Source organism: Sardina pilchardus, chromosome 2, assembly GCF_963854185.1.
Source record: "Sardina pilchardus chromosome 2, fSarPil1.1, whole genome shotgun sequence".
Classification (NCBI taxonomy): Eukaryota; Metazoa; Chordata; class Actinopteri; order Clupeiformes; family Clupeidae; genus Sardina; species Sardina pilchardus.
In genome coordinates this window covers 34,327,449-34,353,083 of record NC_084995.1, presented here as the reverse complement: position 1 = coordinate 34,353,083, position 25,635 = coordinate 34,327,449, and the positions used below count along the sequence as shown (strand labels likewise).

The 25,635-nt window shown below is 44.2% G+C and overlaps 3 protein-coding genes across 4 annotated transcripts; 1 reads left to right on the top strand and 2 right to left on the bottom strand.

Annotated features, from left to right (window-relative positions):
- Positions 1-2,316: 2,316 nt before the first annotated feature.
- On the top strand, positions 2,317-7,508 carry ccnl1b (cyclin L1b). Its single transcript, XM_062528044.1, has 11 exons — positions 2,317-2,634; positions 2,918-2,992; positions 3,232-3,344; positions 3,438-3,558; positions 3,644-3,708; positions 5,199-5,298; positions 5,420-5,524; positions 5,705-5,846; positions 6,332-6,431; positions 6,548-6,631; positions 6,832-7,508. The coding sequence occupies exons 1-11, from the start codon at positions 2,389-2,391 to the stop codon at positions 7,205-7,207; spliced, it is 1,527 nt and encodes a 508-aa protein (XP_062384028.1). The 5' UTR covers positions 2,317-2,388; the 3' UTR covers positions 7,208-7,508.
- Positions 7,371-11,712, bottom strand: klhl6 (kelch-like family member 6). Its single transcript, XM_062528032.1, has 7 exons — positions 11,288-11,712; positions 10,974-11,139; positions 9,899-10,348; positions 9,525-9,762; positions 8,620-8,822; positions 8,286-8,499; positions 7,371-8,187 (listed from the first exon to the last, which is right to left on the bottom strand). Exons 1-7 carry the CDS (start codon positions 11,554-11,556, stop codon positions 7,895-7,897), a joined length of 1,833 nt encoding a protein of 610 aa, XP_062384016.1. The 5' UTR covers positions 11,557-11,712; the 3' UTR covers positions 7,371-7,894.
- A 1,262-nt stretch (positions 11,713-12,974) lies between these two features.
- On the bottom strand, positions 12,975-25,434 carry pak2a (p21 protein (Cdc42/Rac)-activated kinase 2a). 2 transcript variants are annotated; one of them, XM_062528023.1, is made up of 14 exons: positions 25,239-25,434; positions 19,810-20,023; positions 19,439-19,545; positions 19,106-19,259; positions 18,681-18,799; positions 18,236-18,365; positions 17,503-17,566; positions 17,245-17,293; positions 16,014-16,126; positions 15,639-15,756; positions 15,417-15,516; positions 15,065-15,261; positions 14,570-14,707; positions 12,975-13,873 (listed from the first exon to the last, which is right to left on the bottom strand). In XM_062528023.1, exons 2-14 carry the CDS (start codon positions 19,976-19,978, stop codon positions 13,787-13,789), a joined length of 1,545 nt encoding a protein of 514 aa, XP_062384007.1. In that variant the 5' UTR covers positions 19,979-20,023; positions 25,239-25,434; the 3' UTR covers positions 12,975-13,786. The 2 variants fall into 2 exon arrangements, with proteins under 2 accessions (XP_062384007.1, XP_062383999.1); XM_062528015.1 differs by lacking the exon at positions 25,239-25,434 and adding an exon at positions 22,156-22,496.
- Between the last annotated feature and the right edge of the window lie 201 nt (positions 25,435-25,635).

Genomic DNA, 25,635 nt, shown 5'->3' with positions numbered 1-25,635 from the left:
AATACAAATGACATTTTAATTACATGGTTTCCCAGGTAGCTGTGGCTGAAAAACAATTCAGAGTCCCAACTTTGATTTTTAACAGATGCTACAATGTACATTTAATTATATTGGGCTTTATGCTTGTGGAACTTGTAGACTTTCATGTTATCTTTTTGCCAGTATAGGTCAAAAGTGCTAACAATGCCTAACCCCCAAACGAGGCATAAGAGCATTGTTTTTCATGTAAGGGAAAGTCCGGAATACACGAGGAAATCTCTTAATCCCTGCCAGAAGTAACAGTGATTAGCTTGATTAAAGTGTCCAAGATGATACAGTATATCTGAGTTTCCTTCAAGGTGGTTACCCTCAGTCTTATACTGCATCAATAGCACACAATTGCAGGCCGAAGTGGATGAATTGGCAAAGCTGTTTCATCAGAGGACGATTCATTCTTGGAAAATTATCTCTGAAATTTCAGATGTTAGGTGGATAAATATTAGTGGTGGGGGAAAAAATCGATTCTGTTCAGTATCGTGATATTTTGTGCATGCAATTATATCGATACTAGTAGCTCAAAGTATCGCAATACTTAATTATAGAATGTAATTATCTATTTTACCTTTATTTGAGTCCCCAAGGGGAATTTCAAGATATTACACTCACAAGGTGGCGCTTGTTGTGGCGTTTTATTGTGCATTCAACGGCAATTTCAAATAAAAATGGCTTCACAATCACAACCTGTTATAGACGACCCTCCATCACTTTGAAAGTGTGGGTGTATTTCGGTTTTCAACAAAAAGCAAATAGTAAGGACCTTGATATGCACCACGCCATGACAAAGTGAGTTGAACAGTGTTATTTTCCTTATTTTTTGTAATGCCTTCGAATAATATGAGAGACATGAATAGCAATATATCGCAGAATCGAATCGCAATACTTGTTGTATCGCAATATGTTTAGAATCGCAATAATATCGAATTTTGGCCCAAATATCGCAATAGTATCGAATTGTCATTCTTTTGCCAATTCCCACCCCTAATAAATATAATAAGCTTTTCATTGCTATAGGCCTAGGCTATATGACATCTACAAACGCGGAGTTCTTGCGAGAGCACAATTTGAATTTTGTCCGCAAGATACTCTGGCCACGAGCAATGATGCACGTTCAGTGCACGTTACGTTTACTCCAACCATCTGGGGTAACCAAAAAAGGTGTGGGCGAGCTAAACTGATGACAACTTTCGTTTTTGGACGTGGTGTATGTATCCAAATGCATCGAAGTCCAGAATCAGTCGGAGTAAATATTGTCCATAGTGTTATCCAGTTGCGTGCACTGCAGTGAGATTTTCAAATGTATGCTTGGTGCTGCCCCTCGAGTTGGGCCATTTTCATTATTCGTGGCCAGACCTAGGCTGGGTGAACCCTGCCTGAACCTCCAGGGAATTTGAATTTCGCCTGGCTCAGGCTGGAAACCAGCAGATCTATCTCCTCTGTTTACTGCCAGAACCTTTGGCTCCAATCAGAAACTAGATCATCCAAAAGGCGCACCGGATCATTGGTCTGATTGGTTGAAGGGCTATCCAAGCGTACAGAGTCATTTGAACGATGCTCATTAATCACGCCTCTTGTGCAGTAGAATCAAAGCGCAGCCTCACCAGACTAATGTTCAATCTTAAAAGATTGAGCTTAGTATGGTGAAAACCAGACTAGGCCAGACCCATACTCTGAAAGATTTCAGGGTCTGGTTTACTACCAGGCTATCATGTTGTAAACCATTGTAATTGGCCAAAGGCATTGACCAATTGGCCATTCACCCTGTTAAATGGGAAGTGAATTTGACTTTCCCCTTGGGGATCAATATCTATCTATCTAAGTAGTGTTAGGCTGTTATTAAATGGGGGGGTCTTCACAGCGAAATTACTCAGTATCCATTCAATGATATGATGATTTTTTTTTTTTATCAGTCGCCTAAAAAGTTACGGAAAGTCATCTTTGCAATCAGGCCTACTGCTGTGCATGTCTATAGCCAAGGCTAGGCAAATCTACAGTAGGCTTCATGAGGCCACATTTATGGCATGATTTATGAGTGAAAGAGTAGTCTTCTCTCTGCACTTATTTCTTCAGTAGTCTACTCCTGGATTAGTTAGAGCAAGAACAAACAAAGCCAATAAGTTATAGTAATACTTTCATGCCTACTCACAGAGCTCAGAGAATGTGAGAAGATGGGCTCTGCACAGACAGTAAAACCTTTGGCTCTGGCTTCTTCGCACCCCCAATCTCGCGTTAACATTTTACCGGATATGATGATGAAGTCATTTCCGCCTATGACGCTCGTTCGACGTTGCGAAGTTTATTTCCGCTGTTCAATTTGCCACTGTAACATTCTGTACCGAAGCGAGTGTGAAGATGTCTTTGAGTAACATTATAGCATCGCCACATTTGAACACCCCTGCCCTCAATGAGGGTATTTTGATTGGCGATAAACATTACTCCGAGGTTTATCTTGCGATTGATAGTTCAATAGTACCCGAGGAAAGGCTTTCTCCGACACCCTCCATGCTCGATGGCCTCGACCTCGAGACAGAGACGGACCTTCGGATCTTGGGTTGCGAGTTGATTCAATCTGCTGGGATTCTTTTGCGGTTACCACAGGTTTGATATACACTCAGTAATACATACAATTGTGATATTTGTAATGATTTAACCGTTATGAAGTGTTAATCAGATTTGTTTTGTGCCAATTCAATGATCTGGACAGCTATTTTTAGCTGGGTAATCAGCTAGCGAGCGTTAGCTAATGCTAGGTTTGGTTGAGAGAGCGGTCTTTGTCTACCGGCTAAGCAGCAAGTCAACGTAGGCATGACGCACTATGAGTCACTGGCTTAGCAAACAACTCCGGCTGCATTTGAGAGTTTCTGTTTTTCATGTGTTACAGGTGGCAATGGCTACGGCACAAGTACTTTTCCAACGCTTCTTTTACTCTAAATCGTTCATCAAGCATAGTTTCGAGGTAAGTTGGGGTATTTACACGGAATAATCCGATAGAGGTTTGGGTCGCAGAATCCGAATCTCTAACGGTGTATGGCTCTGGGAGAGTCACTAACGTTAATTTACCTAACATGGATGCCTGTTTAACCCTATAATGACTTGTTGATTTTTGCTGTTGCCTTTGGGAGGACTTGAACTAACAGTCAAGCCTTCAAAGACAGGTTGTTGTCCTAACACCTATTTGTTCAATGTGATTTCCAGATTGTCGCCATGTCCTGTATAAATTTGGCTTCTAAAATTGAAGAGTCTCCTAGAAGAGTGAGGGATGTGATCAACGTGTTTCATCATTTGAAACAAAACAGGGACAGAAAACGGTGAGTCACTTTTAATTGTACCGAATCTAAGGTCCACTCAATTCATTTCATTATGATAGTCATTGAATTATGTGATTTTATTTTTCATATCAGGTCGTTCGCATCCTTGGTTCTTGACCAGAATTACATCAACACCAAAAACCAAGTCATCAAAGCAGAGCGCCGCATTCTCAAGGAACTGGGATTCTGTGTTCATGTCAAACATCCACACAAAGTGAGTTCAACCTGCGCTTCTCTGTGCATTCTTACATCCCAAGTTTTATCTCCACCCAAAATCACCAAATTCTTGTTTGTTTTAGGTCATCGTCATGTATCTTCAAGTCCTCGAATGCGAGAAGAATCAGATGCTGGTCCAGACAGCATGGTAAGGACATTGTTCTTTGTAATCATGTGCCGTTACATTTGTTGACCTATTTACTCTGGACATGGTGTGGAATTTTTCTCCGACACACAGTTTGACAGGGGAAGATGTATATCCATTTGCTGTGTTTCCACTAGTCTGTCCTGTGTCTATCCACTTGACCGGACTGTTTGGCAGTGGATATGACTGGTTGACTTGTGTGAATGCAGTCGATGCCCAACTGTCAGGCAAAATATAATAGCTCCTGAGCCAACCAAACTATGTATTTATTATTGTGGGAGGGCTTCCAGACCTCTATTTGACTCTGAAAGTCCAAACCTGGAAGGAAACAGGTTTTGTAAACCGTCATGACCCCCCGAGATTGAACTTCTACAGCACACTCTCCTACTTAGAATGGGTCAACAACCCAAATAAGTGATGGGTGGGTAGGTGATCAAGCCGGAAGAGTGATTGAACAGCATTGCTGTGTAGTGAGCCAAGCTCAAAGACACCGGGATCTAGTGGCAACACTACACTGTAAAGCATGTGTTACATGTTGGTTGGTTGGCACAGACCATACTTGGAATTACTTACTTAATCAGGTAAGCCAGGGTTTCGCGTTCTGGCCACACACTCTCTCTTATATTGATTTTCAAATGAGTCTTGCCGAACTGTCTTCAGAAAGCTTTGACACCTGTGTTCCTTGGTTACATGAGTTTGCATATTACTCTATACAAATTAGATCACTGCAAATGGAGAGCTCTCTTTAACTTTGTCCTTTTTCTACTCTTTGATTAAAGGGTAGCCCATGGTGGTAAGTGTCAGAGAAACTTCAGAACTCCTCCTGCAGCACGACCTCAGGAATTCCCCCCTCCATAATGGCTGGCCTTTTCGAGATGGCCAATCCAGTGAGAGCTCTCAGCGGAGATTCTCTGAATGGGGGGGCCTTTGCTACCAGGCAACATCAGCCTGTGTGCCTGGGGTGTCAAGGATTTTCTTTTTTTGTTTTTGCGGGTGCCATTGATAGCCATTTTTGTTCATTGCCCAAATATTAGGCCTTTCACGGTACGTCATTTATCCATGGTGTACATATTGTCTTAGTGAAATTCTTCTGTCATAATGATAACTGGAAAAAGACTATGAGTGTGTGTTCATCACTGTAGTGAAGAACACTTACTCACAGATTTTAGTTAATGAGCTGATTTCATGCTCAGTTAATTTTCATCACTTGGCCCCTTTTCAATATACTGAATTTGTTCCACCAGGTAAGCACAGTGCAAAAATTGTCAATTGCCATTGTAGTTCCCTGTTTAAACCCAAAAGAATGTCAGTAATGTTTTTTAGGAATACTGTGGGTTATGGACAGCTCCCTTGAAGTTCACCATCTTGGCTACATCTTTATTGAGAGAGAAAGGACAAAGTTTGAGACTCCAAAATTAAGTGTGTAAAGTGTCTTCAGGTCAGTGCGTCAGGTGTTGCATAGTAGGTGTGTATTTGTGTCTCTTTACCCACAGGAACTACATGAATGACGCTCTTCGCACAAACGTGTTTGTGAGATTTGAAGCGGAGACCATTGCCTGTGCCTGTATCTACCTCGCAGCCCGAGCTCTACAGGTTTGTTCATATACTGCGGTGCATAAATAATACTATTCGTATGTTGGGGCTTTTTGATGTCTGTAAGCTAAAAAAAACCCCACTTTAATCATTTCCTGTCAATGTGTCTATTGCTTTGCAGATCCCCCTGCCCTCTAAACCACACTGGTTTCTTCTGTTTGGTGGTACTGAGGAGGACCTCAAAGAGATCTGCATCACCACCTTGAAGGTTTATTCCAGGAAGAAGGTAATATACAGTGGAATTACATACACATTTCAAAGAAAACACCCCACTGACATCATGTGGTTATTTTTAGACTGAGAGTCGAAATAGATGGTTTGCAATAATTTTGAATGATATTTAAACTATTTGATCGCGGTCCTCAGAAAGGGGCACTGAAGGATCTCCTACCCCTCTTTTTCACAGCCAAACTATGAGCAGTTGGAGAGAGAAGTGGAGAAGAAGAAGCTTCTCCTGGATGAAGCCAAGCTCAAGGCCAAGGGACTGAATCCTAATAGCACCCCCGCCTTCACTGGCACCGAGGGTTTCTCACCTGCATCCAAACCATGTGAGTGTCTTAACATTTGTGTTTTTGTGAGTTTTCAGCTGGTTCTTTTGTGCAGATTAAGTAGTTAGCCTTGTATGACCAGACCTAAATTCATTTGGCAGAAAGGGCCAGCCTGTCTTTGCGCCTTTGATAATTGTCTCCAGTCATTGAATCCTAATAGACGTAAGCTGCGGATTAATTTTGAAGCCAAAGAATCGGGCAGTCTTAACCAACTAGCACTGACCTCTATAGGGCTTCTTTTCTTCCTCCTTTGTCACAACATTCAAAGTTGAAACACAGCATTACCATCACTGTTGTACCTACATTTCAAACGCTTACTTTCCATGTGGTTGCTGATTGGTGCACGTTTTAAAATGGTTTTCAGTTCAGTGAAGTACAAATATCAGTTCCAGATTATAATAGTAACGTGAGCTATAGCGGGGCGAAAATAGGTCAGGTGTTCCATCAATGCTTGTACGTAATTGACGTCAATATGTTTTTCGCAGGTTCACCAAGGGAAGTGAAACTAGAAGATAAGTCACCAGTCAGCAAAGCACCAAAGGAATCGGAAGAGAGGCAGCCAATCTCCAAAATCCCCGCAAATGGGTAAGAAGCCTGCAACAAGTACATGATGCGGTTACTTAGGGGCACATGACTGTGAAGAGTTTCTTTGAGAATTTTTCTTTGAGAATATTTTGGTGACCACTGTCTTTACTTTTCAGCCTCAACAAGGACGCCAAGGAATCCTTTCAAAATGGTCAAAACCATAGCCGGTCACGGTCACATTCCCGATCCCCTCACAGACAGTAAGTGCTACCATTCACAGCTAATTACAGTGATTATGTTATAGCCATAGTATTCCGTATCTAGTTATGTTCTATAGTGGGTGATGTTAACGGTTTACTCAGAGTTTGCTCATTTGAATATTTTCCAAGTCTTTCATAACGGAAAGTAATTGTTGTGTGGCTTGATTCTGCTATTTCATTTTTGTTTTCTGTTCCAATAGAATCACAAGCAGGCGCAGTCGTTCCGGAACCTACAGCTCTCACAGCAGCCACAGCCCATCACCGCGGCAACATAAGGGCCATCGGTCGCCGCTCCTGCCCCACCTGAAAAGCGAGCACCGGAGCAGCGAGGGTAGCCGCCACAGCATCAAACGGCGGCGCACCCGGAGCCGCTCGCCCTCCGCCTCACGGGACCGCGGCCGTGACCGCGACCGGGACTACCTGAAGCGGAAGCACGAGCACAGTAGCAGCGGCAGCGGCAGCCGGAGCCACCACCGGGAACGGCGGGAACGCTCACGCTCCAGGGAGCACGTCCAGCGGAGCAAGCACCAGAGCAGGTCCCACTCCAGCCACGGCCACAGCCGGCACCGGCGCTGAGCGGTCACCTCGACCGGACAGGAGACAGCCCAGGCCACGCCACCACTCAACTGAGGGACCGAAAGACAGAACATTTACAGTCCATCTCAGCTCTTTAGGCATAAACCGGGGGAATAACAACTGAACTGTTGAACCTACGATCAGGGATGGAACGCATAGAGCATATTGTTGCTTGCGTTTATTGATTAGATTTACGAATGTTTGTGTATATGTAGTATATTTTTATGAAGTCAAACAGAAAGAGGTCTTTGTACATAATGTCTTTTCTTAAAATACAAATAAAAGAAATTCTGATTTGTAACCCCCTTGTTCTTTGTAATGAAATGTACTGTATGACATTAGGTAGTAGAATAGTAGAGTAGTGGGTCGGAACACTCAGTGGTTATATACATTAAGGGGTATTGTGGTGTAACAATGAAAGAGAATGGTAATGCACGGGATATTGGGATAAGTTGTAAAAAAGAAAATGGTAAATGTAATCTAAAAGTAAGTCCAGTTCATGTTCAAACATAAAGGCAAGATATGTAAACCATAAGTCCATGATGCACATAGCATTAGATACTTTCAAGGGTAAGTACCGAGTACACAGTAACTTCCCAGTGCTTGAACAAAAGTTACAGGCAGAATATCAAGTTTTTTCTTGTAGCAGTTTCGAGTTCTGATGCCCAGTCAGTGCACAAGTTGTGGTCACGTGGGGGGTGAAATCCTCCGTATGTGAGTGTAGGACTTCCTCAGGGTCACGCTGCCGTGGTGAGACACCCCGCGGGGCAGCACGCACTCCTCCGTCAGCCGCTGAGCCTGAGGGTCCCAGCACAGGACGGTGGCGATGACCTCGTTCTTGTCGTCTCGGCCTCCGGTAATGAAGAGTTTGTTGTTACAGGCCGCGATCCCACAGCTGGCTCTCTCGCAGGTCAGGGTGGTCATCAAGCTCCATGCGTCCTCTTGTGGGCTGTAGGCATACAGGGCCTTCATCGCGCCACCTTGAAAAGGAGAGCAGAAACTCGTCAGTTTTTTTTTGTCATCAGTGAGATGTTGAGATGTGATTATGTCCCTGGCCTATAGTTAGTCTGATACATACCAACAACATAGATGTAGTCTTTGAAAGTGACCGCGTTGGTGCACTTGGCCTCAACAGGCATTGGGCTCTTGAGAGTCCATTCGTTTGTCTTTGAGTCGAAGCACTGCATGCTGTCTGTGGCCAGTTTGCCATTGGGACCTCCTCCAATTACATATATGCATTTCTCATAACTGGCAGCAGAGAATGAGCTGACACAGAGGGAGAGTGGGGTAGCCTGAAAGAAGGAAATGAATAAATCAACCGACTGAAAGAAAAATTATCACAATTTGTCATCAGAGCAGCTGTACTCCATAATTCCTTAATCCCATTACTACGACCTCAAGACACAACCTACCTCAGACCAGCTGTTGTGAAAAGGGTCGTATGCCTCCACACTTTTCAGTCTTTGGATTCCATCGAAACCTCCCAGGACGTAAACCTTTCCACCCACAACTGCCATCTTGTGTCTCCAGCGGCCGTGAGTCATGTATTCAATCTGTATCCATTTGTTGAGGGAGGCGTTGTACTTCCATGCCTCATGCTGAGTTTCCTTCCCACCTGTGGAAACCAACCCCAACCCATTTGTCAGGCCTCTTTGAGATCAACTCCAAATATATGGGTCCAAACAATGATGCCAGTTATGAGCATGACCGTTAATAGAAGCAGAGGAGAATTTGGTATATCTAATACCAAAATAATGATTAACATGCACAATACACTGATCTGGTCCTGAGACATTAATTAAATAGCCTGTATTTCCTAATGTAATCAGTTCCAGAACAGAGGAATGCGATACTAAAACCACAATACCCAAACCACAGAATAAACATAATGTACAAATTCTCTGCTGAATTGAATTTCAGATTTTTGAAAATGATGTGAAGGAATGTAGAAATGGAACATATACTGTAGCGTTAGTTCAGGCAAGCTGTGGAGTCATGCCCAGCAATTTGACTAACTGCTCAACTGGCAGAGATCATTTAGGACATCTTTTTTTAAGCTGCCCACTCTTTTGCCAACCCACCTCCACCCCATCTCCTCCTCATACTGTTCATCTGACTGTCTATGAAATGCAAAATAACTTCCACATCCTCCTCAAATATTATCTAGCACTAGCAGTGTATTATCCAGCACAATCGTTGATGAAATGCAGTTCTGACACTCTGACACTCTGAAACCCACACATTAGCCTACACATCCAGATATAAAAGTCTCACATTAGCCTACTCTTTTTGAGAGAAAACAGAAATAATCACTCACCAGTTAAATAGACTTCATTCCTGAATGTGATACAAGCAAATTCCACCCATTTCTTATTGTCGGTCTCTGTCTCCATCTCGGTCATGGGCAGTTTGGCCACCTCCAGACGACTCCGGCGCAGTGGATCCAGACATGTCACCTCAGACACAAACTTCTCGTCCTTGGTGCAGCCTCCGATGATCATGAACACCTCCGACTGGAACTCCTGCATTCTTGGTTTGGTGCGCTCTGAAATTACCTGGGAAAACATTGAGACAAGACCAGATGCTGTAACCAGTATGGCATGGCAGCTTTTCACTCTCATCAAGTTAACCAATAATGAGTCTGTTTTTGAATAAAATATATTTTTGTCATGAATTAGGCAATAAGCTGACCTCACTCCCAGACAGGTGATAGGCCCTTGCCTCCTGCAGCAGTGAGAAGAGTCCCTCACACTTGCGGACCAGTGGGTCTCCCTCCACCATGTCCACAAAGAAGCAGGGATCCAGCAGGGGCAGCCGCACGTGCTTGAGCACCCGCGGCAGGGAGGGGGCCCTGTCGGCCTCGCGGGCCCTGACCCAGCGCATGGTCACCTCGAAGACGTGCTCCTCCTCGGACACGGCCAGGTCGTCGCGCTGCAGCAGGCTCACCAGCACGTCCTCGGGCAGCTCCAGGAACTCCTCATGGGCCACCACCAGCGTGAACCTCTGCAGGATGTAGGACTGGACGCGGGCCTTCAGGCTCGTCAGAGAGTGCGCGTCGGCCAAGTGTAGGATCCCCACGCAGTTGTCTGGGTGGAGGGCCTCCGCTAGGAAGCTGGCACAGGCTTCTACCATGCGAGTGAACTAGAAAGAGACATGTTTTTATTATCATTATTGAGGTTTTCTCTCAAAGATTATTGTAGGGGTTTTAAAACCGTATATTACTGTGACACTTCATGCAAGGAATCAGATCAGTCAAAATATATACAATATTTTTTAAATAGATGGAAATTCTCATTTGTTTTAATATCTAAAACTAGCCATACGCAGATACAAATCTGTCTGTTGTTTTTGTCACTCTAACGCTTCAGTGATGTTTAGACCCAGCCTATGGAACCAGACATTTACAGTGTGCTGCCTATAAACATGTGGAGCCACCCAGCTCACACCCATCAGACTAGACCAGATGGAAAAATGCGTGCAAGTAAACAAGGGTCAATTTCACTTCCCTGTCTAAGTGCCTTGAGACCACTACTGCATCCTGTTTTTTGACTCCTTCTCTTGTAAAAGGCATAGAGAAATAAATACAAGAAAGAAAATAGCGTTCCCCACCTGTCTGCAACAAGTATAGGCCTATAATATTAAATTTTGTTATGAATGTCAGGCGAACAGCCTGGAATCATTAATTAAAAGCATTCAGGGGACAAAAAAGCATGAGTGAAAAAACCCCCAAAACAAAGGCAAGTCAAAGCATGTAAGATAATGTCACCTGGAACAGGCTGGCTGCCTCCAGTATTTTCTGCACATTGTGTTGAGTAATGAGTGCCTTGCTCGTGTAGGTGTAATTTACGAGGATTTCCATGGTCTCTGCATCGAGCCCTTTAATACTAATCTTGTCCTCATGTTTTTCTCGCAGGTCACTACAGAACATGGCTCTGAAGGTAAACACACCCAAACAGAAGATGGTTTTCAGACGGGCATTGTTTTAAAACTTTGTTTACAGAACTCAACATTTCAGTGTAACATTTTAACTAAATTCAAACACTCTCTCTCCGTTAGTCAGACGTGGAGGTTTGGACTCACTTGAAGTACTGGCTGGCGGCGGCCAGCACGACCCGGTGACAGGGGAAATCCACCCCTTGGACTCGCAGTGTCACATCGGTCAGAGAGCTCTCGGACCGCAGTGTCTCCAGGCCACTCTGAAGCTGGACGGGGAGTCCGGCGTCGTCGAATGAGAGCCTTCCGTTGTCCTGGTCCTCCTGCGTCGAGTTCTCCAACATGCCCACTCCCACTCCTGGCCCGCTGGCCCCCTCAGCTTGGAGGGGGGAGCCGGATGGGCTCTTCTCCCCCATCAACAGAGCTGGTCACCCAACAAATTGGTTGATACTTCAGGTTCCACTGAAACCTTTAAATAGACTAAGGAAAAGACCAACGCTTGCATAGAGGCAAGCCTGCATGAAGTGTCAAGAGATAGTGTCAACCTTGCTCAACAGGCCTCAATGTTAACTGCCTCTGCACAGACTTCCTCTTCATGTCACAGTCTTAACTGTGAGAGCAGGTGCAAAAACAGGAAGCGAAGCAGTTGCTCAAATAGTACTTCCTTGTAAGCTGAAGTCCTCTGAAACAAAACCTTTTATATGTTATTTTCTGGCTTGCTACTGCTGAGGGTACTAGAGGATGTCTATTTAACCACATACGTATATTAAATGCAGCACAATGCATAACATTTAGGAGTAACATGAATTCCTTTGTTTGAGATGTTTGTCTTTAGAATGTATGACAGTGCCAATTGCAATTTCGTGGGAGCACAAATGATGCTTTTGAGGAAGGGAAAAAAGGAACTATCTTCACAAATGTGCAGACTATCTGCACATCTCCCTGCAAATGTGCATGATGTAAGTTAAAGTTCCTTCCCTACATTTCTGCTGTAAGAGTGGTATTAAAATGCATCAATCACAAAAAGGGATACGACTGTATCCTCAGGACTCTACATTTGCTTCTCATATGTTCTCTAGGACAGTGACACTTCTCAAAGAGGCATTGGCTACGCATAGCCAAGGGGTTCGCAAAATAGTTTGCTTTAAATGATGAAGATGAGGCCTATCGTTTCAAAATTCATATCTAGATGAAAACCCTTTTAATCAACCAACTTGTGTCTATTGGCACCCACCCACATTAACATTGAACTTGACAAATGTTTGAGTCGGTCCACATTGTCAAGTGAAGGAAAATCCAAAGTTGGCAAAAGACCAAGTTACACACCTGCCAGAAAACATGAGACAATGAACTTGGCCACAACTTCAGAGAGTACAAATGGCATGTACTTAACTGTTATGATTATGAGGGGGTCCATGGAAAATGTTCTCTCCCACAAGGGGCCCTTGGAACCAAAAAGCACCTTTTGAGAACCTCTGCTGTAGCAGGCAATGCTATTGCCATCCAAATACCATGAAAAGGACCTTGAGTCTTAGGACATTAGATCTACACTGGTTCATAACCAATGAATGCACTGAACACCTGAGTAAATTGCTATTTTTGTTCTCTGATTGCAGCCTTGTGTTACATAACCACAGCATGTCAAGCCATGTAAATAACAGCTGGAACTGAGTAGCATCTCAAATCACCACTGAGGACAAAACTATCATGTTGATTTCATTCATGGTCAAACTTTACTCATAAATTATGGACTCAATTTTGTTTCACCACTTTATAACTTTGGGCATTTTTACAAGTTTCTGTAACTGGAATGTCTTGTTGAACACATTCTCCATTGATATGTATAGATTTTTACTTAAGAAACAAATCAGACTTCACATACATAGACATACAGCAAATCATTGGCTGAGACTATTGAAATAAATCAAATTGGGGTATTCTGTCAGATTGTTAGTTAAAAATATAAAACACAGTATACATACACATAAATATCAAATAGCTAGTCAAAAAAGTCCTGATGTCTTGTGTTGCTTTTGCTTTCTATATTTGCTATTCAAAGTACATAATATACAAAAGGATTTAATACATTTAAAAACAAAACTTTGAAGGTTATTTTTCACTTCTCCAACTCTGTTAATAACACATTTCATTCCATACAGCAATTTTCCGCTTTGTTAAAAAATCTTTTAAGACAAGAAAAGGCAAATAGGTAGTCAGCACAGGGTGAGAGATTCATTGGGACAGGGCTATCAGATTTCAAGTATCATGTATACCTGGGATAGGAAGAAAGAAACAGTGAGAGAGAGGGAGAGAGAGAGAGAGAAAGAAAGACAGAGAGAAAGAAAGAAAGAGTGAATTATGGCTTAGTGAAGCCAGGCAACAACAATATCTCCAACAAAACACAAACATTGTTATATCACATTACATTGTTCCATTCCCATGAATGGTCAAAAATACTCATCAGATCAACAATGACGACTGTGAGATGGCCCTTTCCCTGTACAGCTAACCATGATGCGCTGTGACCAGACAGTTTGGCAAAGATAACATGTTATGTGCAAGTTCATTGGGCCAAGAGGGGAAAACAGTCCGATGTCCTCTTAATGTAGTAGACAAGGTCACTTGAGTTCTGGCGTCGGTGCAAGGCTAGCGATTGCTCTTCATGGCCTCCTTGGCAGCGAGAATGAGCGGAGTGAGGCTGGACAGAGGCTTGGCCAACTTCAGGAAGGGATGCTGGAAGGAAATTGACAAGTTTTCATGTTAGGTAGGACTCTTGTTAGACGTCGAGGAAAATACTTAAAATCTTTTGTCATGACTGAACCTCCAAGGGCCAATTTAAAACATATTGCTACCAAACATCTGTGTGAGGTTATATGAGCAATATACAGTATATCTCTGTGCATGCAGGGATGTGCATTTCAGGCCCTAAATGGTTGCCATCTTGGCTACATAATGGAATGGATTTCCAACGGCATTTAGATGGCAATCATCACTTCCATAAGAAAATGTGAGAGTTCTTTTGTGATTTTGGGAGCTTTAGGCTAGTTGGTTCCAACCACCTCAATGAGCTATGCTAAGCTAGGCTAACAGTGGGTACGTCAGTTACTGCACGCACAGTGACGAGAAGGGTATGCATCATTTTACCTAACTCTGGGGGAGGTGAATAAGTTAGTTTCCCGAAATGTTGGCTTATGCTCCTTTAAGGGGCAGCATAGCTGTAGTTAATTTGCAACAACACTACCCGAACAAAACATGCACACTACACAAGTACATAGTGTATATTGTGTACTACACTGAAGCATACTGACAGAAGTATCCAGAATGTCAGGAGGTCAGACGTTGTCATGGCAACACGGCTTATCCGCTCCATACACACTAAATAAACAGATCTGAGCCTTGCTTATGGTGTGTCTCTCTGCTGCCATTTACCTGCAGGAGCTCTTTGCCTCCTCCTCTCTTTTCCACGTCCATCTCCAGGCAGCGGTTCAGGAAGTCCCGGAAGACGGGAGACAGCTTCTCTGGGTTCTGCAGCTCCGGAGTGCCATTGGTGGCGATCAGGTACAGCGCCTGGAGTTAATCACAGAGCACATGGTCATTTATCTGTTAACAGCCATTACTATATAGATGTATGGAAAGATGGCACAATTGCCTGTTAATAGGCAAAACAAAACACAAAAAAACATCTTCAACTACAGCAATATGTCCATCAGACTGGCCAGGCTTGTCAATATGTCTAAAGCAGTATGTATATAATGCTAGACTGTCTAGCATTATATACTGCTTTTCACTTCTTATCGTGTGAGTGTGTGTGTGTGTGTGTGTGTGTGTGTGTGTGTGTGTGTGTGTGTGTGTGTGTGTGTGTGTGTGTGTGTGTGGGATGGGGTCTTTAAAACCAGTATAGATTTCTCTGAAGATGTGTCTTACTCGGAGTGGGTTCTCATTGAGGTACGGAGGCTCTCCCTCCACCATCTCAATGGCCATGATGCCCAGGGACCAGATGTCCACCTTCGGCCCGTAGGCCTTGCGGGTCACCACCTCGGGAGCCATCCAGTACGGCGTGCCCACCATGGTGCTACGCTTGCTCTGCTCTGGCGTGATCTGGGCGCAGAAGCCGAAATCAGCTGTGAGGGGAGGGAGAGGGCGGAAGAGAGAGAGACAAAGAGGAGGCCGTCAAGGAAAACTGGACACACATGCTCCCAGAATGTCTGATAAACAGCTAAGCATAGATGAGGTATTCTAGTCGGACGTGCTAGAGAGCCTGAAAAGGGCCACCTACTCAATTTGACGGATCCGTCCATTCCCAGCAGCACATTGTCACTCTTGATGTCTCGATGGATGACCTGGTTGGCATGCAGGAACTCCAGTGCTTGTAAACACTGTGGATGACAAAAGAGAGAACGCAAGAGCATGAGGCACAGACACAAGGAGAGCTGAGGGCACACACAGCTTTTCTCCTCCTCCTCCTCCTGCACTTCCTCCTCCCTCCACTGTGTCTCACCTCTCTGCAGACGGCAGCGATCTGAGCCTCGTCCATACAGGTCTCCGTCACCACATCAGTCAGTGAACCACCGGCAAGATACTCCATCACCACAAAGAGCTCCTCACCCACCAGAAAACTGAGCAGAACCAAAACACAGAAGGCTCAAAAACATATTTCTCCGACTACAATACGCCTACACTACCATGCATGTTAAATAATAGATAGATAGATATACTTTATTCATCTGTCTTTCTTACAGCTTAGTTGGCGTAGCCTCCAACTGAAAATACTTTTTTTTTGTTTTTAATCCTGCACCAACAATACAATTCTACAGGAATACCTTGATTAGAGTATCACCTCAGCAACAGGCTGGTTAAACAAGCGGGCCTTTACCTGTCCACGTAGTTGACAATGTTGGGTTGCCTGAGTTCCTTCATCACCATAATCTCATTGATGATGAGCTCTTTCTTGGGCTGCTTCTGAAGGTTGATCTGTTTGATGGCCACCTGGGGGGGTGTAAGGGTGTGGTTGGACAACAGTGAGAACTCACTTGTGTTGGCTTTTGAGGTTTAGGGTTTCAGAAGGGTACTGCCCTTTTTTTATTTTTTTTAAATACTATTTTGCACTGTAAACTAATATTACTGTCATGTGATCAAAGTTACAATTGCTGATGTTAAGATCAAGGACAGTATGGGTTGAAACTGGCTCAATACGCCATCTACTGTTTGAAGTCAATGCAGGCATACAGTTGACTGCATACCCATTTTTTTGCATTTTTCAAAATTACGCAGTCAGTGGATAAATGCAACTTTGCACTCTTCAGCCAAACATTTAGGGGACCAATGCTTCAGCAACCTCACACAATGTGCACACACACGCACACAAATGTGGACAACTTTCATATTATTTGGTGTCATGAGTGTAAATATTTTGAGGTTCCACTCCAGTCCCAACCCAATCCACTTATATATATATGTTGAGGTCCCAATTGTATCTTTGGTAGGCTGTATTTAGGCGGTCCAAGAAAATCACACACACCTGTGTGTACATTCTGACTAATTCAGCAACACCCCGCTCACTGCAACCATCCCCCCTCCAGATGCCGAGCTTCCACAAAACTGCATTCTTGCAATATCACTACAGGAGTGGTCATTGGTCCACTGTTTGTACTTCTCTCCACTCCCACTCTTAGCTTATTGTCTGGGAAGCCTGTACAAGTGCCCTCCAAACAAACAGGATTTTGTGGTCGTAAGTCAGGGAGAGAGAGAGCTGGCACAACATGTCTGGATATTAGACATGGTACAGGCACAGCTTCAACATTCTTTCTTCTAGTAGTTACACACTGTGCATCAATACAATGTGCATGTGGAGCCCAATTCAGGCCATGCCAAAGGCATTCTTAATGGTCTCTATACATGTGAGTGTAGCCGTTTTTTCATGAAGAAGCTACTGGTCTGTGACAAGTAGGTCAGTCTCTCCTCTTTCCATCTGACAGTCAAATGGATCAAAATTCAGATCCTGTTCCTGAGCCTTTACAGGCATCATCTGCATTACACAGCATGTGTTGGAGAGAATGTGTGCTCATTTTCACATTTTCATGTCAGTCGGTCTGACGACTGCTTACCTCCTGACCCGTGGCAACATCAATGGCTGTGTACACAGTGCCAGATGCTCTGCAAATAGAGAGGAGAAAGACACAGGGATAGAGAGGTAAATGGATAGACAGAGAGAGAGAGAGAGAGAGAGAGAGATTCAACCACTCCAGTTAACATATTAGGTAGAAAAGGGTCATACTTTTCCCACTGAATTATATTCAATGTCAACTGCAACAAGTGTATGCAGTCATTCAAACACACAAAGAGAGACATTTCAATGAACTTACCCTTGTCCAATCTTCTCATATCTTGTGTATTTTTTCTTGGGATCACCAATACTGACAATGGTCCCTGTAAACAATGTGAAAAATCAACATGTTAAGCCAAAAGCATACAACTTCTGCAGACTGACATCAACTTAATCAATTCCAATTAGAATTAGGCAATGGTCATACAGTAGATGCCTAAAAGAGGAGAGAATCAATATTCATTTAATTACAGCATCATTATCCATAAAGCAAAATATCCATGATCCATGAGGTCATGACCTCCCACCCTAACCCTACTAACCTTGTTGTCTAATAAGATCATTTTTTATCTCAGCCAAAGTTACCTTGTAAGTAGAAGACTTGCAACAAAAGCAGGGTGTTTGATTAAATAAATAAGATGCCGAATTGCAAACACTTCCTATGCTACATTACTTGCTCAACTATAGTTCTAATCAGACCGTCTCACCATGTTGAAAATTAAAAGCTCAACTTCTCGTCCCCTGGCTCATAAACTGAATGCTCATAAAAAGCCTACTTCTCTCAAAACCTGTACACAACTTCCTATGAGTTGCCTGTAGTCATGTGAAATCCATAATTCAATACCTAATAAATCAACTGAAGTCTTAACATGAACTGTGACTTCTTGTAACATCTGGACTGGCTCATGGCGCGTTACTGCAATTATATTTTTGTGGCGTATAGCATTGTTTCCATGTGGAAAGAGAGAGGGAAGTGAGAGCGAGTGTCGTACTCAGTTTCTCCATAATCTCCTCGTCGGTCATCTTGCCCTTGTTCTTGCCCTTCTGCTTGTCGGCCCCTCTGGCTTCATCTGAGCTGGCGGCCGGCGCTGGGGTGGGGTCTACCACGGAGCGTGTGTATATCTGGAGAGCAACAAGAAAGGTCATCCTGACATCCTCACACACATGTTGCTGGGATACAGCAAGTCATTATTGTATGGACATACTAAATCCCCAAGGCCAGCAGGCATTTGCGTAGAGTACACTATGTATGGTACATCACATTAACATGATGTAGCACTGTATTACCCACTCTCTTTAGTCTCTTTATATGGATTATAATGGACAGGATATCAGCGGTTAATTACTGAATTACAGTTTAACACTGTGTAAAAGAAAAAACACAGGTACACCTACAGTAGATACATCAGGGTCAGTAAGGGGGCTATAATCACTCACTGATCTGGTGTGCTCAGGACGTGGTGCTACAATCGGAGGCGGTGCGTCATCATCGTCATCATCCTCATCTTTGTTGGACGGCGAAGGCTCTGTGCCCTTCTTTGCTTGTGCATCTTTGTCTGCAATACCAACAGCCAGGCTTCAGAGTTTGACAACAGAATACCAAAAGCAGAGAAACTGGGGCCACAACAGAGAGAGAGAGAGAGAGAGAGAGAGAGATAAGAAGGAAATAGAGAGGGAGAGAAATGGAGAGAGAGAGAGGAAGAGAAAAATAGAGAGGGAGAGAAAGGGAGATAGAGAGAGAAGAGGGGAGAAAGTGAGGGAGATAGAAAGGGAAATAGAGAGGGGCCTAGGGAAGTGGAGAGAGTGAACAGAGAGAGTCGGACAGTCTGAGGTAGCTAGCACAGGAGATTGGACGCACTCACCCGAGGCAGAGAAACTGAGGTATTTTTGCCTGCCATTGCCACCAGCGGAGTCGTAGAACTTGAGAACGTCCAGCACAGCCTGTGGGTTCTTCTTCTGCTCCGACTTGGTGATGTTGGAGGTCTGCAGCAGTCGAGCCCACTGCTCTGGCATGCCCTACAGAGAGATAAACATAAACAGCCACCTTAAAATGGAGCACCACTGAGGTACCTTTGTATTAACTTTGTAAAATTTTGTCAAATACAAATGTCCTTCCCTCAGCAAACACATTACCTATCGTACAGCACAACATCCCCAAATGATTGCTTCCTTTAATCATGATGCAAAGTACTTACTGTAAATTCGCCGGTGACTGCATCGAAGCCGACATGAATAGTGTGTTCGAAATCTGAGGGAGGTGAAATCTCTGGACGCTCCTTATCTTTGTCCTTCTTCCGTCCACCTACCATGGCACAACAACGTCGAGGCAAAATGTTACTTTTCCGCTTTTCTGTCCCTCGTCACCACAGTCAAACCAACACTGATGTCAACTCTCTACCTGACATCCTGGTTTTCATGGTATTGGGCGTGCCCACTGAAACTTCCACTAGAAAGTTTTGACAAAGTGGCTCACTTTCACTTCACACAGGCTAGCTGAAGCAGAACTAAACATGATCAGCCAATCAATGACAATGTTACAGCCTATATATAACGGAACTGAGCTCACCTTTTTCCGAGAATATGGAGATGATCTTGTTGCGTGGCTTCCTCTCCTCTGGCACAGAGGGCAGAGGCTTGGAGCTGTGATTGGCCGACTGGTTGTCCTTGAAGATAGTGCTGCTCATTCTGACAGGGGGGGCGGGGGGTTTGTCCTCCAGCTCACCGTTATCAGACATGACAAGTAGGCGCAGTCAGGTGAACACAGGGCTTCAGAGACTAACCTGCAGGGCATGAGAACATTGGGTTAATTAGTGTATGATGCTCTACCCTCCCAATAAGGAAGTCCTCCCTAATTCAACTGATAGGAAAGGGTGCTGCTTTTCTCCATAACTTAGAACACAGGAACATCACTGGCCTGAAGTTCAAGTTACTACTCCTTAGTTGGCTTGCACCTGTACAGAGGTCATTTAAAACTGGTCTACAATTACCTGTAGGCATGTAGGCAATTCTGAAAAGCATGCAATGCAAACAGGCCCACCATTTTGTAAAAAAGAGACTTGTGTTAGTGAGGCTACTGTTGTTCACAGGGAACTTCACCCTCCCTCTATCCTCTCTCTCTCTCTGTTATGGGCTACTATCCACACAGCTGGCCTTTGTGTGGATGAGAAGGCAACCAAGACTTAATTTACTGCCAACCAGGAAGCACCGTCTCTACGAGGCCTGAGCAGCGCAACCACGGCTGCTCTCCCTGACAGCAGCCAGCAGTGCAGTAGCATGTCAGCAGTGCACCACCATGTCAGCAGTGCAGTGCACCCTTCACATTTCTGGGTCACGGTGTAGAACTACGCAACACAGGAAGTGGACACCGGTGAGAAATAGCACCGTGCCGCGTGTCAGCCAAAACGTGACGGCTACAATGCACATCAATGTGATGTTCACTTGACCAGCATACAGCGAAACCATTCTCCAACCAACACTGTGTTTCGAAGGTGAGACACTCAAAGTCAGAATAGTTGAGGCCATTCAGTGTCTTTGCGTAAGAGTCTGTCTGTGTGTGTGTGTGTGTGTGTGTGTGTGTGTGTGTGTGTGTGTGTGTGTGTGCTTGTAGGCCGAACCGACAGACGTGCCCAGTCTCGCATACCTGTTCACTTTTGCTCACTGCTACGGGGATTGGTTTTAAAATCAGTGCCATGTGGCTGGCTCACAGTTCTGCAAGCATGTCATTTTAACATGCCCTAATAAGGTTAAAGAGCGCTTCTCCCGCCTCAATGACAGTGAATTTACCAATCTCAAGTAAGTGCGCAGACCTCAACCTGACCACAGTCGCTTCCTTTTTGACAACACAGCATTCATGCAACTCCTCCAATTCAGTCGAGCATGCTCCAAGGCTCCTTCCACTAAGCCATCTCCAGTTAACTGATGTGTGTGAAATTTCAGCTACAACACTGTCAATTGTTCCACTTGATGAGTATCGTTCAAATGGCCAGACCCATATCATATTTAAGTGAGCAAGTTTAACTGACACATCAACTGTGATTGTATTTAACTTGGTGTAATAAATTGTAAAATAATGAAGCCATCACAAAGCACATGAAAGCTAAAAGCTAGTCATATCTCTGTTAGCATCGGCGCAAAACATTCTGTCGTGGTCTATGTGGTCCAACAACACGGTGCGAGACAATTTGCAAAGTTGAGAAACGACAAACAAAAAGTTGCCTGTTGCAAAACTGCAGTGCAGTGCAGAGCTAGGCAGAGCTAGTTCCTGTTTTCTTCATAAAAATAGAAGTAGCAACAGTAGTGCTCTGTCTGGTTACCATGAGTGATGATCAACCATATGGGAACACTGGAATACTTAGAAAAGTTATTGAAATAAAGCAGAATGTTATGAGATAGAACTCTCCCATGATTGAGGAGCTGAACATGTCGCTTAGAATGAAAAAAAGATCCTCTTTACCACTGAGTTTACAGTTAAGTAAACGTTACTTAACCCAAGATACCATAAACCCTCAGGCTTGGTATTTGCCTCTGCAGCATTTTTCAGCACTATGGGGCCAAAATCAAGGCCTACATCAATCTTTCCAGTCCCATGCTTTTGAAGGTCTATACAATTCAATACGCAGATTTTAATATTCTCTAGGTACTTATGCAACATGTTATTAGAGCACATTATAACACGACTGAGACGCAGAGAGGTTTGGGCGATAAGCAAAAGGAAATATTTTCTGACATCAGATCACAATCTCACAGCCACTGCCCTCGTGCTGTTAGGAAACCAGAAAAAGGAAGCTAGAACAGCCGTGCGTCGACAACATACCATGGCCCCTCACAAAAGAACCCGACAACATTTCCGCATACTGACATACCCACGAAGGATTAAAAAACACAGAAAAAACCAACGTTTTCAAGTTCTCACCCTGAAATGCCCCGCGAGGAGAGATCCAGATGGCCTCTCCCAGCACTCTCCACACTCACTCCTGTGCGCCAAACAACGGACCACAACACTGACTGACCGAGCGAACCAACCACCAAGCCAGGCAGGCACACAAGTGAGGTTGTGTGTGTGTGTGTGTTGGAGGTGGGAGATGGAGGGGAGGGGGGGTCTCGCCACTCTTGCTACGTGTCCAAAGTGTCCGTCGTCGCTCCCTCTCCTTCCCACGTCAGGAGATGAGCGAGGGGCAAGCCCGAGCAGGCGGGCCTCATTCCATAGCTCCTCCACGCGCTGCGAGTGTAGTCTTGTTCGGCGGCAGACTGGTGTTCTATCTGCATCAGAAGAGAAGAGGAGGCACCGCCCCCTCTCCCCTCCGGCTGTGACATGAGAAGGCCATCCTCCAGCCTAGCGACAGGAACTGCCACCGCTTATCTACGGCCAGAAAAGTACCCCGTCACATGTGACACAGGCACTTCACAGGGTTGACGTCTGTGTGAACTGTGGGGAGAGGCTGGCAGACACGAACCTGTGGCTTTGCATTCATCCGACAACAGACATCCTCTAGTCGACCCAGCCTGTGCTGTAGCCATTGCAAAAAGAAGAGAGAGCTCACCCAACTGGAGGGCCCTGGGCAGAATCTGGATTGTAACTGTTTATACGTAAGGGTGCTTCTATTTGCAGCACAGATGACAGTGACCATGAGGACAGTGCTTGGCAAAGTAACAGGACAAAATGTTAGATGGAAAAAGTCAGCGGCAGAGTGCTGGAGAAGTTCACTTGTGCTGCTAAGACTAGCAACCTACAGGTGGCCAAGTCTAAACTTGCTCTCCTACACAGTCATTTCACCAAAGCTGGGTGTGGTCTTCTGGCAGTCAATACCTTCAAGGCACAAAAATCTAAGCAGATTGCACTCCAGTGACCTTCCCTGGCTCTCTGGAGATGTGTTTGTGTTCATGGTTGGGAGAGCAAGATTCTGTGATAACGCTCGGTGAAAGAAAGCACTCTGGGCTGGGCTTTTTTTTTAATCACCTGAAGGCATATCTTTCACGACACCTTTGCTAAATATCGACTGCAGGTTACTAAATTACAGTATTGCATTCATGTGAATCAGTAACCTGTTACTTGAGGTCGGAGGTACTGAACAACAGTTTAAGGTGTTTTACGGTCTACAAAAAAAAAAGAAATTCACCATTGCTAGTAGATGTTAAATTTCTGACATTTCAGCCAGCCCGGTCCTTTTCCATCCACCTTTGTGTCTGTCAGTGGTGGACGTTCAAGTGTACTAGTGCTTTCTCAACCCTCTGGAATGCTGTTGGAAGGGAAAACACTACTCCAGAGAAACTCCTTTAAGAGGAAGCGTGCGGACATTCCCCTCGACTCCCCTGAGTCACTACAATTCCTCTTGAGCCCCTGTCATGAGCTCATGTTTGTTTTTCACAGTTGGGCTCTGCCAGACATCACATAAGGCTCAGGCTAAACTAAAGTGGTAACAGTAGCAGCAGAAGCACCTGAGCCCTCATCGCAGCAAAGCCAACAGCTAAATAGCCCAGAGTGGAAACCATGCAAACAAGCAAAAACAAACAAACAAACAATGCTAACAAACAACGCTGCAATTTCAGATCTGATTGAGTTCCACATAGGCTACCTTTCCAAACAAGTCCAGTTATGTTGCTCATAAAACATGTGCTCTCTTTTTTTTATTTTATAAAAGTCCAGTATAGTCTCTTCATTTTCCACTCATAGGCTCAATGGGATACCATACTTTCTTTTAATGAATGAGAACTGTGCAGAGTCAACAATTTCCCATGAATGAATGAGAGGCTATACTGAGCCAGGAACTGGTAGTTCCTCAGCAGGAGTGGAGAGAGAGATGGAGAGCCCTCCTTATCCCATGGGTTCCTTGGCCACAGAGGGTCACACACTCCCTACAGCCAATCCAATTCAGAGTTAGAAAACAAAGGTTGTGACGCCTGGTCTCCCGTACCCCAGATGTGTGGCTATGTGGAGGAATTGTTTACAGGAAGAGCGTCCAGGAGCCTTTTGTGTTTTGCAGCTTCTATAAAAGGAAATTCTGAGCAGGGCTTCCTGGACGTACACAAAACCTGCCCTCCCCCTCAGCTGCCACAAGCGAGAGCGGGCCTGCTGACACCGCTGCTCACAATCAGAGGGCAGAGCAGCACCACTTCATTTGCCACCGTCTAGTTAAATCACAGCTAGCAGCAGACAGAGAAATCACTTCTCAACAAGTTTACTTACACCAAAGTTCTCCCAAGAGTCAAACAACCACCTCCAGGGTCATGTTATGAAAGTACATATCTGAATTGATGTCAGTTTTGATATCAAAATACGAATGCAATTACATAAAAATCTAGGGAAAGTCATCCATAAGTCATGAAGTCTCCTAGTAGGCCAACAACTTTGGAAATCATCCTAAAATGCCTGCTAATTAACACACAAACTCTGTCTGCCTTTATCAGGAATGAAAATATCACAAACACTTTAGGCTACTAATTCAGGCTACTCTCCCACTGCCAATCTGCAAATGCCCTTGTGTAGCCTAAGATGTAATTAAGAGTGCAACTACACATTCATTTCCGTGCCTTCTATGCATATGTAGCCTACATCCATTCCACACTGATAGCCCATTGCACTCAAAACACCATCCAATGTTCTGAAATCATATTTCACCCTGTCTGCAGATGACACCCAAATCAATCAACATAGTAATCGCATTGTTAACTAGGCTTTTGTAAAGTCGTTCACGTAAACAAAACTAAGATACAAATTATTTAGGACTTCAGACAAATATGACACATCATACTTTTTTGATGAATCGTGAGGATTAGGCTACAGTGAAGTCTCCGAATGCAGTTGCCATCCTTCCAATGTAAACGTGTTAGGTGTTAGAGAATCTCTGCAGCACATTGCGTATTAGGCTAGATTACTTTAAAGGTCCGTGCTGCGGTGAAATGGCTTGCCTAAAATATTTCTTTCACCTGTTCACCACCTTTTTAAGTACGTGGATGTCTAGATGCAATGTGTGTAGACTAACTTAGAAATTAACTCACCAACAAAACTACGGCGCAAGTCCCACAAACTCTTGAAAGTTAACCCCGCCTGTTGTGTTCACCAGTCATAAGAGACAGTATTTTGTCAGTCTCTCGAGTTTCTATATTAAAAGCAATCTCAAGCACGAGGATCTCTTTTTATTCTTTTATCTTCTTGTTGGACCTGGGATAGACCCGCTATGGCGGAGGGGAAGCGGAACTACCGACCCAGCCCAGTCTGGGACGTTAGAAGTGATTTAACAGTAAAAGCTGATAATGTAGTCTAATTTGTTTTTACATGGTCTTCTAAAGAACCATTCCATCTCATTGAGCTGATAGGACAATCCCCTTCAGATATTCGTAACAACAGTTTTCGGTTACATCAGAATGATGGGTAGCGCAGTAGATTTTGTAAAAA

Bases quoted from the DNA above. Each gene is read 5' to 3' on its own strand.
- ccnl1b (XM_062528044.1), top strand. From the start codon at position 2,389: ATGTCTTTGAGTAACATTATAGCATCGCCACATTTGAACACCCCTGCC. The intron at 3,345-3,437 runs GTGAGTCACTTT...TTTTCATATCAG, and splicing joins CAAAACAGGGACAGAAAACG to GTCGTTCGCATCCTTGGTTC. The intron at 6,432-6,547 runs GTAAGAAGCCTG...TTTACTTTTCAG, and splicing joins TCCAAAATCCCCGCAAATGG to CCTCAACAAGGACGCCAAGG.
- klhl6 (XM_062528032.1), bottom strand. From the start codon at position 11,556: ATGGGGGAGAAGAGCCCATCCGGCTCCCCCCTCCAAGCTGAGGGGGCC. The intron at 11,140-11,287 runs GTGAGTCCAAAC...GTTTACCTTCAG, and splicing joins GCCGCCAGCCAGTACTTCAA to AGCCATGTTCTGTAGTGACC. The intron at 8,188-8,285 runs GTATGTATCAGA...CTCCTTTTCAAG, and splicing joins AGACTACATCTATGTTGTTG to GTGGCGCGATGAAGGCCCTG.
- pak2a (XM_062528023.1), bottom strand. From the start codon at position 19,978: ATGTCTGATAACGGTGAGCTGGAGGACAAACCCCCCGCCCCCCCTGTC. The intron at 15,517-15,638 runs GTGAGACACAGT...TGTCATCCACAG, and splicing joins TCGCTGCCGTCTGCAGAGAG to TGTTTACAAGCACTGGAGTT. The intron at 14,708-15,064 runs GTAAGACACATC...GATTAACTCCAG, and splicing joins TCAATGAGAACCCACTCCGA to GCGCTGTACCTGATCGCCAC.